The following is a 16,181-nucleotide window of genomic DNA, read 5'->3' as shown; positions in this document are numbered from 1 at the left end:
ACTTATTAAGTGATTACCACATGAAGTAATGTGTTCTGTCTAGCTCTGAGGACTGAGGGTTACAGCACTAGCCGGGTATATTTAAAGATCGGAAAAATACCGACGAGATTAGAAGGAGGAATTCGGAGGACTTACAGGAAGGAACCGGATCAGTAGAAGAAGCTACTATTAATAACAAAAGGGAAAGGTAGGGGAAGGAGTTTACCGGACATTCAATTGACCACCAAGATATGTAAGATAATCTGATTCCTCTGTTGTAAATAGTTCGTTTCTTCTGCAGATCTGGAAAGTTCTTACTACTTGATATAGAACCACACTTTACTAGAATCCGATAATGACATCATTTTGCTTCACACGATCCATAAATACTAACAGTCTATCCCATAAACTCACCACCCTAGGAATAGGCGTATATCCACCAATCAGCAAGCACGCAAAAGCTGAATGCTGAATCAGCCATAGGGACAATGCGGGGAGGCTCGCACTAGACTTAAACGGGAAATTGCTGGCCCCAGGCCCCGCGGGGGAGACAGACTCCGCATTGGCAACAAATCAATAGCCGACAAGCTGCCATTTCACCTCGCAGCCATACCCGTCCTCCTCTCCTCTGTCGTGTTCTCATCCCATCCCTCCCCCATCAGGCCACACTCGCCGTCAATCTCGTCCTCCTGTCCAGTAGGCTGGATGAATCTCCTTAGCCCGCCGATGTCCCTGTCCGTTTGTTGTCCTTTCCCCGCAGCGCTGAACGCTAAGGGCCTCTTGCCCCACAGCCTGCCATGAGAATCGGACGAGGATGTGAACGTTGTCGGGTTCGTCATATTCGATGCACCACTCGCGCGGGCGCCTCGGCTTGTAATTCCTGTACTCGTCTGGGACGGGTCTGTCGCTTGGATCCGCCGTTTCGTTTCAAAGCCGTCCGACATGTATACCAGAAGAGTAATGGCATAGCCTCTAAGTTTGAGTTAGCCTGGGATCCGTGTCAGACATGGGTTAATCTCCCTCAGTCATGTATGCTGGAATTAACCCTGTTGGTTGTTTGTGAATCTCTTGGCATGCTGATTGGTTGTATAGTAAAGTTTGTGCAGGAATCGTCCGATGAGTCGGACGAGGGCAACACCACCGATGCTCAACCTGATGCCCAGGATAACGACAATCATCAGGATCCTTCTGATGAGGTTCAGAGAGATATATCCGACCAAATATCCATTTTTAATCATCTGCCCTTTCCTGAAGTCCTTTATTCTCAGGATGAGAATATCCGCCATCCACATGTGGACTCAAGTCCCCCTGGCGGGTCTCCTGTCTTCAACGATCCCCCGATCGTTGCATCCTCTGCAGGCTTATCTCCTTCTCTTTTGAATATTGTCTCGCCTTTGGCGTCTGCGAGTACATGGACGAGCTCGGCGTCACCGCTAAGCTCGGTGAGTCCCCGTCCGAGCGGCTCACCGCCGTTGAGCTCCCGTGAAGCCCATCTACTACGACTGTTCATCCAAAAGATTGCACCATGGGTAAGTCTCTTCGTATAAGACGAATCTATCAGCCTAATACTGTTATTAGGCCGACATATGCGATCTTCGCTCCCATTTCAGTACCGAAGTCCCTCGTCGAGCCTTGCAAGTCCCGATGGTGTTGAAAGCTGTGCTGTGCCTCGCAGCCCGACACGATGCGATCATGTCCAACGCCAGCGACTGGGAAGCCTCCGAATATCACGGACAGTGTCTAGAGCTTCTCATATCTGCTCTAGCGTTGCCAGAAGAGACATATGATGATAACCTGCTCATTACTGTGGTCACCTTGCGCATATATGAAGAGCTCGAGCGTGCAACAGATGAAAAGTGTCACTGGGTTGGGTCAAACAGGCTCCTAAATACTATGTCCAAGTCCGCTTCTTCTGGCGGTCTCGCCGAAGCAGTCAGTTGGCAATTCCTTCGCCAGGCAATCTATGCCTCCCTGGTGCAACATCAACCGATGCAACTAGATCTAGCCAACTACGAGCTCTCGTCCGTGTTCCAGCGCCGCGATGACGCTTCATATGCCAACGTAATTATCTTTTTGTGTGCGAAGATTATCCAGTCCTGCTGGGGATCACACTGCAGCTTTGTCGATGAGGGCGAGTGGCAGCATCTATCTGAAAGCGTGGAGCAGTGGCATCGTGGGCGGCCAATCAGCTGGCAGCCGTTACAATACAAGGATTCAGATCCAGCGGAAAATCGACCATTCCCTGAGTTATGGATGATGTCTCCATCAGCAGGTATGTATTAGCACCCGATGTGCGGCTGTCTCTGACCATATAGTCGTCGGTCTACAATACTACCATGCATCGTGTATCCTTCTCACCTCGTCCCACCGGCACTGGAATGTATCAAGCGATTACGAACTGGCGCGGCTGCGACGAACAGAAGAGGTATGATCAGTCTGAGCTGACACTGTATCCATTCTAACTGGCTACAGAGGACCATAGCATCCCATCTGGTCCGGACGATAGGACTTTCCATGTCAAACGAGACTGTGGAGAATGCATACTTTATGGCGTGCCACTTGTTACATCGATGTGAGTCTACAGATGCCATTCCCACATGGCTGTTGCTAATAAGATTAAGATGGCTACTGCCTCCGCCACCCCTCTGAGAAACAAGGGTCCTTGCAATTCCTCCGCCGGGTAGAAAAGGCGGTTGGGTGGCGGACGAACTGGATGATCCGGGAGCTTGAGGCTCAATGGGGAGAATTAGCCGAGATGGATCGATGGGATTGATGTCCACATACACCATACATGGTATGGAGTGGAGTGTGGAGTATGGAGTATCAAGGTTGTCTAGGCAGGGGTCCAAGCTGAATCGCATGTCTGATTAAGAATAAATATATCTTACAAATCATGGAGTTATGAAGTCAATATTCAGCCTTAATATCTCAGTTATCCACCGAAATCGTGTTTATAAGTGATTGGTCGGAGAACAGCCGCCGTCGGCAGGAGAGACGATCAACCGGCAAGTCACTAACTGAGTAGCCTGCAGGGCCTTCCAACGAGTTCTGCTTTGAATGCTACTACTGGCCCATTGTTTTCGCTTGGTGGCAAAGATGCTTGGGAGGCTGATATATAAACTGATGCTTCTTGAAGGTCTACAGTCAATTATAGAGCAAAGGACAGGAATCATGCATACTGCGAGGCCATTTATCTATCTAATCATGCAACGCTCCCTTAATATGACCCGCAATCAGATCTATAAACTGCCGCGCCTGCCACAGATCTAGTACCTCTCATCAGCACACACAACCTGGACAAGGAAATCAAAAAGCAATGGAGAACAGAACTCACCTTTATCCATATGCATAAACGGATGAGGAACGCCCTCAAACCGTCTCACGGTAACTTCACACCCACCCTCGACCAACTTTCTTGCATACGCCTCACCCTCATCACGCAGCGGATCACACCCAGCCGTGTATATAACCGTGCGCGGCAAGCCAGTAAAATCCGGCGCCTCCAGTGCATTAGCATACCACTTCACCTCAGCCAATTGCTTCTGACGTATATCTTCGTACTCGCTGCTGAGACTGCGCCACTTCAGCTGATCAAACCATTTTAAGCGCGCCCAGTTCAGCGTCGGCGCGTGCTCCATCTCCTGCATTGAGGGGAAGGGCGAGTCGTGCGCTGTGGTATACCGGGAGATGTCGTCAATTACGGGTGTCCCTACCGCTACTAGACGGAGCGGGATTTGGTGGTCGCGGGCTAGGTGTGCGAGGATGAGGGCGATGTTGCCGCCTGCGGAGACTCCGCCGAGGGAAATGCGCGTGGTGTCGAGGGTTGGGAATTGTGTGCGGCCTGCCGGAGAGGCGAGGTGTTGGAGTGCTGCGAGTGAATCTTGGATGCCGATGGGGAAGGCGTGCTCGGGTACGAGGCGGTAGGCGATGTCGACCACGGCGACTTTGGCCTTCACGGCGATGTGCTTGCAGATGTGTGATTCGGTGTCTAGGTCGCCGAGGCCCCAGCCTACATCGCAGTACTTGATTAGCTTTGGTATACGAAAGATGTGGGTGGGGAGGAGGGGGGACAGACCACCACCGTGAAAGTCAATGTGGACGGGCCACGGTCCGGGGCTATCGGGCTCGTAGACTCGGCAGGGGATTAAATCCCCATTGTGGCCTGGGATAGTGGCATCGTATACACGAGCGGGCTCCGGCGCAGGACCGGTGCCGTAGGAGTAAAGAACGGAATATTTGGATCGAAGGACGGCGAGATCAATTGGCCCGCCTGGGGTGTTGGCTACATGCTTATTATAGAGTTCGATGAAGGTAGGGTCGAGATGCGGGAGCACGGACGGGTGAATAGGGTTGAGGGCTTCGTGCGACATGGTGATATATGATAATTGGTGTGTCCTTGTGCTCTTGTCGGTAGTTGGTTGGATTGATTTTCGCGAGGCTTATCTTATTTATATACTAATAGATAGGCGACGCCCGTCGCATGTCGCCTCCTCGGCTATTGATATGCATCTGCAGCCATCCCCGCAGTTGCAGCTTATCTATGCGACGGTCCGACGACGCTAGCATCAGCCACTGGTACGTACTATCCGATCAACCGACGGATAAGCCACTTGACCAGGAGGATATATATTACAGGCCAGATAGTCTGAATGAGGCGGAAAATGTTTTCAAGCGAGGAAATGCCGGTCAGATAGATCTTCAACTATATCCCAGAATCATCACCATGGAACCCGTTCTCATTGTAGGTGCCGGTATTGTCGGACTGACTCTCGGTCAAGCCCTTCAGAAGGTAATGGATAACTCTATAAGCTGTTCGCAATGTCACCAGTAATACATGAATGCTAAATAGACACGTCTAGGCCAACATCCCCTTCCGCATTTACGAGCGTGATGCGTCGCCGGATGCCCGCGGCCAGGGCTGGGCGATTACTCTGCATTGGGCCCTAGAGTACATTCAACAGATGTTGCCCGAGGACACATTACTGGCCATCCAGGAGGTACAGGTGGACCCTCAAGTGGCCAAGAATGACAATGGTAATTTCCTTTTCATTGACCTCGCGACTGGCGAGCCCAAGTTCAAGATTCCCCCAAGTACCCGCTGGCGGGTCAATCGGGAGAAGATGCGCCAAGCCTTGCTTCGGGGAATCGAAGACCATGTTAGTTGGAATTCTCAAGTGGTTGACGTGGACGTGAAAAGTGACTCTACTGCTGCTCCATGTCTGGTCCTGGCAAATGGCACCCGCGTGTCGGGAAGATTCGTCATCGGCGTCGAAGGAAGTCGATCGTTGGTGAGACGAGTCCTGCGACCTGATGCATACAGCAACTCTGTACTTCCCATCAGATTTACAGGGGTAGCAGTAGATTTGTCCCCGCAAGAAATCAAGCCGCTGCGATCAATGGATCCCTTGCTATTCCAAGGTTGTCATCCCAGCACGGGCGTGTTCTTCTGGTTCTCGATGCTCGAGACTCCTGACAGGAATGGCACGCGGGGAACACCCGATGAGCATTATCGGGCCCAGATATGTATGTCTTGGCCAGTGAAAAGTGAGGAAGACGAAGTGGCTGCCACTGATGCTGAGCGGTTGGAGAATATGAAGCGACGCTCAGTTGGATTCGTCCCGTTTCTGCGATCGGTTGTGGAAGGCATCCCGAAAGGAACCCCGGTAGTGGAGATAAAACTGGCAGATTGGGAATGTTTGGATTGGGATAACTGTGATGGTCGAGTCACGCTGGCTGGGGACGCAGCCCACGCTATGACAATGTGTAAGTTTTCTGTCGCGATTTTCTTATGTATGTTGTTCTGACGCGAGCAGATCGGGGAGAAGCTGCGAACCATGGGCTGCTAGATGCATTTAATCTCTTTCGGGCGCTGAAGAAGGTGTACTCGGGTGAGAAAGGGGCCAAAGATGCGTTGGATGAGTATGAGGCAGAAATGCGGTCGCGCACTAGACGCGCCGTCCGGCTGAGTCGACAGGCCTGCCACGATGCCCACGCTTGGGAACAATTGAATGAACACTCGGCCATTTTGACTAAAAGGGCTGTCACGGGCGAAGCTGAGCGTTTATAGTGCATTGAATGAGATGCTTTTGATTTTAACTAGATGTATGTGTCAAATTGGTAAATGACAGTTAATTATCTTCTTATTTCTCGCTACGTCAGATATATCAACTCAGATTTCGGAAAGACCTTGGTCCATGCTTTCGGATATATCTTCCCTACAGCTACACGCTGTGATATATCCCAAGTAGTTCCATTAGCATTGTGCCGTACGACTATAATACCATGAACCGTCAAGAACCCATCTACTGGATTAACATCCCCCAGTAGCACTCGACCCAACACACACCTCCCCAGTGCAATTCCACCCAACGGTTCCATCCACATTTCCACACAAATACTCATCTGCAAGAGTCGTATTTCCCGCGATCCGCAAACTCACATTCTCAATAGTGATATCTTCGCACGGTGCAACAGCACTACACTGGAAACTTGCAACCTCCGCCGAATCGACCGTACCTGAAATATCGGTGAAAACAAGGTCGCGGATCTGAAATTTGGAGTTGGTGCAGTTTCCTGAGGCGCCAGAGAAGGTTGTGCACTGGGAGATTGTAAAAGGAGCACCTTTTAGGTTGTTGGTTTTCAAGTTGGTTGCGACGATGTCGGAGGCATCTGTTCTCATGTTAGGGTTAAAATCATCACAGGGCGTTGGATATGAATATGTGAAACGTACATCCCAACCCCCCACCCCCTCCATTAGGCGGATATCCGACCTGGTCTCCTGTCCAAGTCTTGAAGTACACGGCATGGGTGGTCTTGTCGTATGTGATGTTTGAGATTCTGAGACCCTTGACAGTCTCAAAAGCACCGTTGTATTGACCGATGCTTCCAATGGCAATGCCGAGGCCACTGGTAAATGTCGAGTTGGCGATCGTGATGTCGGTGGAATTGGCTTTTGTGCTGATACTGTCATCGCCGTTGACAACTTCCCAGTTGGTGAATGTGATGTTGTTGCTATAGATGGTGTTTGCGCCATCCGTGTTTTCTATTCAGGTTAGGTTAGAGGCGTGGGTTTTGTCTTGGTCAATATAAGGTATGGTACTTACGCGCTGAATCACCGTCATCGTACAAATTGTTCACGTAGATGGAGTCGAACACTGAGTCCGAGGTATAGATGATAGACATTGTCCTGGCATCCTGTTTCAGCTTGAAGGATGATAAAATGACGGTTCACAATATCATCGGTTCGTACATACCACATCTGACTCTGCACGAATCGCAATCCCTTGAAAACTGCTCCCGTTGCTCCCGAAACCGTCAACTGGTTCGGTCGCCGTGGGTAATTCGATGTCGATCCAACATATTTATACCATGTCGGTCCGCTTCCATTGAAGGTTCCATATCCATGTCCTTCAAAGACGATATCTTTCCCGCCCAGGATCCAGGCAGTGGATTGATTCTGGTAACCGACAGGGAGGGAGTGGTTCAGCCAGTAGGATATGTTAGTGCTCCACTGCCCAGTGTCAGCAAGCTAGCAGAGATTGGGGTTACATAGGCTCTTTACTTACCAAGAGTGTACCTTGCAGGTCAATCTCAACATCATCTAGCCATGTTGTGTTCATGATGGAATTGATATAGTAGGTGTGATTGGTGAATGTCACCCGGCCACCGGAACCACATGTTGTCAGCGCATCGAGGATAGCAGGCACATCATCTATTTCTGAGGAACCACCTGGTTTGACTTCACATTGGGTTCTTGCATTGCCATTCTTTGCTTGGTCCGATAGCGCGATGGATGGGATAATGAGAGAGGTAAGAAGGAGAAATCTCAATACTATAAGCGCCATGTCTGAATTTCTCAGTGAAGAAGCTGTCTCAAGAATTGACCTTGCATAAACCACAAATGTAACTGAATAACAAGCAGGTAAATATACAAGTTTGCAGGGCTGGACCCCGAAATGAAACCCCTCAGTTCCCGGGGTAGGTTTACCCCGACGTGCACGAAGCCCAGCTGTGATAGGTGCAATTCGTGACGAGCATTTTCCCATGATCTACAGTTCCCAGGGGAACAAGCCTATCATTATGCTCGCATATATATTGGGCTTGCATCATGCACATATTTTATTTGTTTGCGTTAGCTGTCATTCATACCAATAAGGGTCTTCAATGAAGCGACCGCGCGTACTTGTACCTAAGATTTCTCCACCTCTGTCGAGGCTTTTGGAAAGCCACTCTTGGCTCTGTATGAAAAACCATCATCGGACCTGTGCACTCTACATATCAGTATACACCTTTATATAGTCTCTATGAACAATGATATTGATGATGCAATATTCTCCTATCAATCGCCATCGCCCATCATCCAGCTAGCGGCTAAAACATTAAGACCTCTCCACTTCTTTCCCCAGTCGAGCCAATCTCGTTGCTTTGCTCGACGCTAACGTGCGTTTCCATGATACTGGCAAATAGGGCTAACGGCATATAAAACCGACCCTCAGCCCCGCCTTTTATGCTAGGTTCTGTACCCCCTCATTTTGCTTGGCTTTTCTGAGTGGATATGCGCGCCGTCGGGGACGCCAAAGCAACAGCAACGTCCACCATGTCGGATGAGAAACTCCCCACATACTTTATCGGCCACGGTTCGAGAGCCTATAGTTGCTAAAGCGTAAAAGCAGCTTTCTGACTACCACCAGGCGGAGTTAGCATCCTCTTCAAACCCGGCTACGGGCCCGTTCAACAAGACCTTCGCGAGATCGGCAAGGAAATCAAGGCTCTCAAACCGGAAGCTATCGTCGTCACTTGTGGCCATTTTCAAGGCGAAAGTGATGCTATCGAAGGTAAATGGGTTAGAAAGCAAGATTCATCCACTGGAGAAATCTAAAACCATTGTGCCGCAGTGAACCTCAAAGAGCCCACCAAGGTGTGGCATGACTTGGGCCCTTCCTGGCACACGACATTCCCACACGTCTTCGAGTATCAATACGAGCATAAGTCGTCTCGAGCCCTAGGAGAGAAGGTATTGCAGCATCTCCTCGATCAAGGGATTAAAGCGGCGGGAGTTGAACGCGATCTTGACCATGGAATGTGAGTTCCTTCACTGCGCTTTTGAGAAGCCAGGACATTCTCTCAGTCTACTTAGACAATTGCCCTAATTATGATCACCAGATGGGTGCCCTTCAAACTCATGTTCCCTGAAAGAGAGGACGACCTGGATATCCCCATCCTGCAGATTTCTACCTACGCAGGAAACGATCTGGATGCACACGTCCGGCTGGGCGAAGCACTTTCGTCATTGTATGTTTTCCACAGTCGTTCGCTCATCGACAACGACTGGAAAGCCAGTACATAGACACAAAGCTAATTCATATACTAGACCTGGTCGCATTCTCCTCATTGGATCAGGCATGATCGTTCACAACCTTCGAGCTACCCGCGAAGGAACCACCGACACAACAGTGGCTAGATCAATAGAACAAGCGGCTCTGAAAGCCTTGTCTGCCCCGACCACCAGAGAGAGGAACGCACAGTTTCTAGCATTTCAAAAGCGTGAGGATTGGTTGGACGCTCACCCTACAGAGGAACATGTTTTACCGTTATATATGACTCTGGGCGTCGGGCGCGACTGGTCGGGATATAAGGTGTGGAATCAGGACCGGTATATTATAGGACAGTCGTATCTGTCGTTCCGTCTTGGAAAGCTGCCTTCAACGGGCGAGGGTTTGAGTGGGCGTCTGTGATGGCCAATACTGTAAAGATAGATATCTATTCACTAGCAAGTTTGCCCAACATATCTTGGCTTTATGAGACCATAACCCATTACTTATCATAAATGAGGAGACAGAAGGATTGAATGTTCGGATTAGAGTTAGATTATCTTCCACAACACCTGTAAGATCTCCACCATCAATCACAGCTTCAACAAACGCAATAAAGCCTTCAGTCTTTCATTTGGACCGAGTTTAGCCTCAACTCGCTCCAGCGTTTCCATCATTGCATCAAACAGCTGAATTGCAGTAATTCGAGCATATGCGAGACTTCCAGCCTTTCTCATCTCAGCGATAATATAGCTCTTCATTTCTGACGACATTTCCCGGCCATGCTCTCGGTGAAATAATAACCCTCGTATCATGTCCGCCGCAGGGCTGTTTTGCAGGGCATGAATCAGCGGGAAGGAGAGTTTGCCCTCCGAGAGGTCTTCACAGTAGCCTTTGGTTTCGGTATACTATTCCTTGTCAATACCCCCTATAATCAATATCCGTTCCTGGGCACATACCTCATCTGACGTCAAATTCATATAGTCATCTCGAATTTGGTAGTATCTCCCCATCAGTGTTATGAGGTGCATAAGATCAGGGCACAGCTCCGTTTTTGACTCAATCTCCATAACGCGTAATGCCATTCGGAAGAGCCCGCCGGTTTTGTTATCGACCATATTAAGGTATTCGCTGGTTGTTGGGCATTTCTTCTGAAACTTCCAGTGAAGGTCAAGAGCTTGCCCGAGGGCAAGATTCTCCAGTTCGTCTGTGGAGGTTAGGAACGTGTTTGAGAAGGGTTGGGTTTTGTGGCTACGGACCGAGAAACGCTTTTTTGCACGCTTCCTGTTGCAGTTGGTCCAGATCCCGACTCGCTCTCGCGTATAGGTAGGTTGCGCTGTTGATAGTCTGGGACTTGCCAAATACGAGATGTGCAGCTGGTTTTCCGCGACGGAGCATTGAGTCATCCTCGATGTCGTCGATCCTAGTTGGTCTGAGCTTATGCAGTGGACTGTTATTGAGGGGAGTACAAACATGAGAGTGGATTGGAAGATCATATCTGTGACTTGTTCTATGACAGTGGCTGAAGTATCTGGCAAATCGAGCCAAGTCCGTAGACATTCGATGAACCTTGACATCATCTTCTTTCCGGCCGTTGATCTCGTGTATTCGTACGGAGCCATGCATAGCTACTACTGTCAGTAGTGTGTTAGGGGTAGGCCCGGAAAAGGTCTTACCTGCTCTGCTGGTGCCCTCTTAAACGGTGCTAGAATGTCCCGTTGATCTCCTGCTGAGAGAACCGTAACATCCTTTCTGGGTGTATCGGAAGGTTTCTGGCTTGAAGCTGGTGGAGGATAGCCATGAAGTTTGTGGTGTATCTTATTTCGTCCTGTAAGCTGTGCTCTGTCCTCTGCTGTTGTTTTTAGCTTGAGTCCATGATATCTTGGTGAGATAGCCTGTGCATAACACGCCCCTCCAACACTTGTGACCCAGAGGGCCATGTAGGCTCGCAGGTCAGTTGACTTTGAGCCCGGAGAGACTTCCCAATCATCGTAATCAATAAGAAACTGTCGCTCAAGAAATATTAACACACTCTTTAGGATGTCGCTCGCTTCTTCTTCCGTGTAACCATAGTTGGCCATCAGGACAGCCATGGCATTGGATATAACCTCAAGGCTGTCGCTTGTGGCATGCTTCTCGAAGTCTACATGGAAACTCTCAAAATCGCTAGCTAGCCCCGTAATCAAGCTACCAAGCTTAATGAGTGACGCCACTGAGGCCTGTTCACTCTCACTGATATGTAAACCGTGAAAGATAGGAATGACCAAACTAGCGAACCTTTACCATGTCAGCGCTATGCTACTTTCCCGCGTAATATCGAGCACTTACTTTCCAGCACTATTTTGACTCCTCTGCTCTTTGTACGCACCAAATGTCATTTTGTCTAGAGAGGGCCTCGTCGGAGTTTCCAGCATTGCCGAGAAATTTTTCAGAAGAATTTTCTGCTCATATTCATGACGCCCAGGCGGCCAAAGTAATTCTGTAAGTGCGTCATAATACGGATCGTTGATTTCGTACCCGCTTCCAAACGAGGTTACTCCGTAGGATCTAGCCAGAATATGGTTGGCAAGGTCATGAACAATTACTTTGTGCTGACGTAGGTCAATAAACACAATGGTATAGATCTGAATTGTCGTAGACTAGAGATTGGAGACAGAACATAACACACCTCTGCAGCGTCAAATCTGTCTATTTCGTCTGTATTCTCCCCTTCACGTTAACTCACTCACTTCTCAGATACTAGGGCACGTGAAGTGTGCTTACCGCTCCACAGCGCGACAATGGAAGCGAATTTGAACATCGCACCCCGTTCGGTTGGCGGACATTCCGGGTATACATATAGAAAACTAGAGAGGGTTTTGTTGTCCAGAATGGGAACAGTCGACTCCTTGCCTAAAGCTCGGCTCCATTCATCTCTTATCTGGTCGATGACGCCGCTGTCAACAGGCGAAGATGATACGCGACTAGGGATGATATGGAAATAGCCTTCCGGCAGCTCACTAGCCTCGATGGGCCGCGAGTGGTGGAAGGAATAATCGTTAAAGACCGACATGATGATTTGTGGCTGGAGACTTTGCAGATTATGAAAACGAAGCGTCTGGAAGTTGGGGGTAGCCTTAATGCAGGTAAATAAGCGGTGACGCGTCCGAGCGTTTCCCCTCCCCACCTAAATAGTGTGGAAGTGATGAGATCCTCCATCCTGCATGCTTGATGCGTTTCAGCTAATGGACACTCCAACTCCCGCATATATTACCAGCATGCATCCCTGGTACGTATCCCATCGGTAATTGCTCGCCTGCCTTTTCCTGCAGAGATATTAAACCCTTTTAGGCCAGCTTACCTGCAGACTCACCCCACGACAAATCGAGTAGACTGCCAAAACGATATGCATTTGTACCTCAAGTAGGACTCTAATCTACAATTCCTCATCAGAATGTAATTACTACGCTGCCCAGCTCTTCAAAGACAACTCTTATGGCGAATGTGTCCCGGGGGCCTTAATCTGGGAGAACCCTAACTCTTGGATGGGCTACACCAACTGAAATCAACGTAGTTATATATCACTGCAACTATGCTAATCGAAATACAACAGGAGACATCTGCAGCTCGACCTAGAGGATTCTAACAGGTCATTATACCCAAAGCTTTTTAAGTCGTGTGAGGCTCGCCTTTGTGGAACTGGATTTGCGATCATCGCGACACCACGCCACTCGAGATTTAGAAAATATAGAATGGCTACACTTAAGGGCGCTCAGGTACTCCAAACTGTCCCTACTGGCTGCTACGCATTCTCCTCATGAGCGAACACAGAAACGCTGCGAATCTCCTCGTCTCATTTGGACCCGATAGGGGCGAAAACGCTAAGCCCGAATTGTCCAGCCGGCAATGTACTCCGTAACTCGCCCGTGTTGGCAATCGGACCAGTCCCTGCCCTCGTTTACGTCGAGCTGCTTATGCTTCTGCAGCACTAGCCGCTGTCATCCACGGAGATTTTAGGCGCAGTACATGCCATTGGCTTCTATTATTCAATCACCGACTCTGACTATAAATGATCCTTGGCTTGCAGAATTACGAAGAACTAGTTTGACTAGAGCAGGAAACTAATGCAGAAATCGTGTCATAATTATGTTGCCCATATGTTAGGGATTCTCCTGCTGTATTAAAGAGTAGTGCTCACCCCTGCTAGATGAACGGTAAACTTCACATTATTAGAAATCCTGCTACTCCGTGAACATGGTGCTAACCGCTGTCACCCAGTCATTCCAATCTTATGCTCTTGGCATGGTACAAGACACCTTGCGGCGAATTTCAGCCCCAGTGAAATTGACCGACCATGTTGGTGAAGAGGAGGAAGTTCTGTATGATGACCCGATGATCGCCGATTCTGAGAAAGCAATTGTCTGCGTTAAAGATGTGAACTTTTGGAAGAGGGCATTTCTAGATTTCGATCTGGTAAGCATTCTATGACCTTTCAACGAAAATGGCTATAAGCAACTAATACCTCGAAGGGATTTGCAGAATCCTACATGTTCCAAGAGATAGAATGTGATAACTTGTCCAAGATCTTCGACGTAAGCGTCTCTTACTCACAGAAACAACATTGCAGAGCATGTCAAACTAAAGCATCAGCCAACCAGCTGTACATTCAAAACCGCGCCACGCTCGACTCGGGAGGCTCACCGTTCCACCTCATCGTCCGCCTAGCCCAATGGTGGCGACCGAAAAACAACATTGAAAATTCGCGCAGCAACATCGCTTCCCACTACGATACCTCGAACGGACTATTCACGAACTTTCTATCTCCTGACTTGAACTACTCCTGCGCACATTTTACTAGCAATGCAGCAGAAACCCTGCAAACCGCCCAGCGAAGAAAAGTCCACTACATGATCAAAAAGGCGCGGCTTCAATCAACTCACCACTTACTGGACATTGGCTGCGGCTGGGGAGATCTGATCATCGAAGCAGCACGACTCACTGGCTGCAAAGCGACGGGAATAACTCTTTCTGAGGAACAGAAGAGTCTGGCCGATGAACGGATCCGCGAAGCAGGCCTGCAGGACCAAATTCGCGTTTTACTGTGCGATTATCGCAACGCACCCCGACCTGAGAGTGGATACTATGACCGAGTTATCTCGATCGGGATGTTCGAGCATGTCGGTGCTGAGTATATGGATCAGTACTTTGAAGTGATCTCGCAACTGTTGCCGCCGGAGGATGGTGTGTTGGTTATTGATGGGGTAACGAAGATACAACCAGTATGCTATTCCCCCGTCTTGAATTTGTTACAGAGGATGGATTATCTGATATGTGGCAGTTCCACGAAACAAACCCCCGAGTGGGCGAATATATCGACCGCTACGTCTTCCCAGGCGGATACCTCCCCACCCCGAATATTCTCTTCGATTCTCTACATCGCGGCAGCAAAGGATCATTGGAAGTGACTTCCGTGCTCAGTTCGGGCCCTCATTATGGGAAGACTTTACTCGGATGGAGGGACAACTTCCTGGCAAACTGGGAAGATATCCGATCAGACTTTTGCAGTCGGCACCCTGAAGCTTCGGCAAAGGATGTTGAGGCTTATCGACGACGCTGGCTGGTGAGTTTCTCCGAATAATAGTTCGAAAATATCACGGGTTGCTAATGACTTAGTATTACTTCGAGTACTGCGAAGCCGGGTTTCGTAATCGCATCTTGGGAAATTACACTATTTGCGCAGTTCGAGCCCCTGAGCCGGTTGTGGGGTATGACAATTTGGACATTGCAGATGCTTAGGGTTGTTTTTTCATAATATTTTGAGTCCAACTTTGTGGCTGCGATTTCTGGTCGGATAAGTAGGCTTTATAGTATGGTTAGGATCGGGAGAGTTCGGCTAAGCTTTTGGCCCCTGCCATGGTAGCACCAACAAATTACCCGAGGTTATAAACTTCCAAAATCTGCTAATTTGCGAAGTGTGTACCATTCCTCACTTCTTGACTAGATAGCCTGTAGTACACGGTTCCTAACGCTAAACCCATATCCCAAATCACTACTTGCACTTCTCTATGAGGCTTCGAAGGTCTCTGCTGTTGACTACCGCCCTCGAGGTTGGTGCAGATGACGACAAACTTAGCGGGTTCTCAAATTTTATTGTTGAAGTTGCAGACACGGATCTGTCCGAATTTACTTCTTAGCTATCTTCGACATATGAAACGTTCCAGTGGTGAGAGAGAGAATGTATCCATGGCTCCACGGAGCCCTCGCCGTTGAGTCGGTGATTGCTATCGAGGACAGGGGCGTAGTGAACCCAAAGAGTGCCGTCAGCGGGCTCAACTTCTAGGTCTCCGTTGTCGCATTGCCGGAGGGCTGAGGCGAGCTGGGGGGCTGCCGTGAGGAGGAAAGTGGCAGTTGCAAGGAGCGAAGAAGAGAGCTGCATTTTGAAGGAAGAATGGAGAGGTCACATAATGCTTATAAAAAGGTCATATGAGGTGCGATATCAAATGAGTGCTTGTTCTCGTCATTTGCTGCTGTTGATTATAATTTCAGTCACGAGGAGAATACATCCTCCTATATCCCATTCAGAAAGTAGGCCGATCATCCGATCATATCTTCAAAGACGCCTTTTCTCTGGTCTCACATTGACAAAATCTGTAGACCTTGTATACAATACAGAATAAGCATGGTAAAAGAGTATTACACCCCAAAAGCGATAGACTGGGGCAAAAACTGGGGGTTTATGTCCGTTCTTGATTATCAGAGCACTTTCCGGGCGGTCGAACCTTCAATTAGAAAGAAAGAAAGCAAGAAAAGATCTGCACAAAGCGTGGCAAAATCAAGCACGGTCGGTCATCGTTCAGACACCATATGTACAAAGTAGCAGTACAGAATAACGATTAAGATATGAGCTCCACA

General features: G+C 48.9%; 8 protein-coding genes across 8 annotated transcripts; 4 read left to right on the top strand and 4 right to left on the bottom strand.

Annotated features, from left to right (window-relative positions):
* Positions 1–575: 575 nt before the first annotated feature.
* On the bottom strand, positions 576–967 carry BO79DRAFT_287637 (uncharacterized protein; the record flags this gene model as incomplete). The annotated part of the gene is made up of 1 exon (XM_025688610.1): positions 576–967. Exon 1 carries the CDS (start codon positions 921–923, stop codon positions 576–578), a length of 348 nt encoding a protein of 115 aa, XP_025539449.1. The 5' UTR covers positions 924–967.
* Positions 968–1,006: 39 nt separating this feature from the next.
* BO79DRAFT_195140 (Zn(II)2Cys6 transcription factor) lies at positions 1,007–2,821 on the top strand (the record flags this gene model as incomplete). The annotated part of the gene is made up of 6 exons (XM_025681114.1): positions 1,007–1,034; positions 1,072–1,508; positions 1,558–2,251; positions 2,295–2,404; positions 2,452–2,551; positions 2,601–2,821. 6 exons carry the CDS (start codon positions 1,007–1,009, stop codon positions 2,750–2,752), a joined length of 1,521 nt encoding a protein of 506 aa, XP_025539448.1. The 3' UTR covers positions 2,753–2,821.
* A 356-nt stretch (positions 2,822–3,177) lies between these two features.
* Positions 3,178–4,349, bottom strand: BO79DRAFT_265961 (alpha/beta hydrolase; the record flags this gene model as incomplete). Its single annotated transcript, XM_025686926.1, has 3 exons — positions 3,178–3,245; positions 3,314–3,988; positions 4,055–4,349. The coding sequence occupies 3 exons, from the start codon at positions 4,347–4,349 to the stop codon at positions 3,178–3,180; spliced, it is 1,038 nt and encodes a 345-aa protein (XP_025539447.1).
* Positions 4,350–4,702: 353 nt separating this feature from the next.
* Positions 4,703–6,046, top strand: BO79DRAFT_265959 (FAD-dependent oxidoreductase; the record flags this gene model as incomplete). The annotated part of the gene is made up of 3 exons (XM_025686925.1): positions 4,703–4,768; positions 4,839–5,742; positions 5,793–6,046. The coding sequence occupies 3 exons, from the start codon at positions 4,703–4,705 to the stop codon at positions 6,044–6,046; spliced, it is 1,224 nt and encodes a 407-aa protein (XP_025539446.1).
* A 243-nt stretch (positions 6,047–6,289) lies between these two features.
* On the bottom strand, positions 6,290–7,823 carry BO79DRAFT_148205 (putative exo-polygalacturonase; the record flags this gene model as incomplete). The annotated part of the gene is made up of 5 exons (XM_025678535.1): positions 6,290–6,648; positions 6,710–7,021; positions 7,083–7,165; positions 7,233–7,489; positions 7,545–7,823. 5 exons carry the CDS (start codon positions 7,821–7,823, stop codon positions 6,290–6,292), a joined length of 1,290 nt encoding a protein of 429 aa, XP_025539445.1.
* A 722-nt stretch (positions 7,824–8,545) lies between these two features.
* Positions 8,546–9,772, top strand: BO79DRAFT_195138 (DODA-type extradiol aromatic ring-opening family dioxygenase). The gene is made up of 5 exons (XM_025681113.1): positions 8,546–8,615; positions 8,670–8,813; positions 8,874–9,060; positions 9,142–9,270; positions 9,350–9,772. The coding sequence occupies exons 1-5, from the start codon at positions 8,576–8,578 to the stop codon at positions 9,711–9,713; spliced, it is 864 nt and encodes a 287-aa protein (XP_025539444.1). The 5' UTR covers positions 8,546–8,575; the 3' UTR covers positions 9,714–9,772.
* Positions 9,773–9,883: 111 nt separating this feature from the next.
* Positions 9,884–12,342, bottom strand: BO79DRAFT_287634 (bifunctional terpene synthase/polyprenyl synthetase family protein; the record flags this gene model as incomplete). The annotated part of the gene is made up of 8 exons (XM_025688609.1): positions 9,884–10,198; positions 10,250–10,497; positions 10,550–10,713; positions 10,764–10,918; positions 10,967–11,567; positions 11,619–11,881; positions 11,959–11,987; positions 12,054–12,342. 8 exons carry the CDS (start codon positions 12,340–12,342, stop codon positions 9,884–9,886), a joined length of 2,064 nt encoding a protein of 687 aa, XP_025539443.1.
* Positions 12,343–13,523: 1,181 nt separating this feature from the next.
* Positions 13,524–15,173, top strand: BO79DRAFT_265938 (2-heptaprenyl-1,4-naphthoquinone methyltransferase; the record flags this gene model as incomplete). Its single annotated transcript, XM_025686924.1, has 5 exons — positions 13,524–13,742; positions 13,799–13,861; positions 13,928–14,548; positions 14,608–14,889; positions 14,943–15,173. 5 exons carry the CDS (start codon positions 13,524–13,526, stop codon positions 15,063–15,065), a joined length of 1,308 nt encoding a protein of 435 aa, XP_025539442.1. The 3' UTR covers positions 15,066–15,173.
* Positions 15,174–16,181: the final 1,008 nt, after the last annotated feature.

Source organism: Aspergillus costaricaensis, assembly GCF_003184835.1.
Source record: "Aspergillus costaricaensis CBS 115574 unplaced genomic scaffold BO79scaffold_16, whole genome shotgun sequence".
Taxonomy (NCBI): Eukaryota; Fungi; Ascomycota; class Eurotiomycetes; order Eurotiales; family Aspergillaceae; genus Aspergillus; species Aspergillus costaricensis.
Note: the sequence above shows the minus strand (reverse complement) of the source record. Positions and strands in the feature narration are given on the sequence as shown.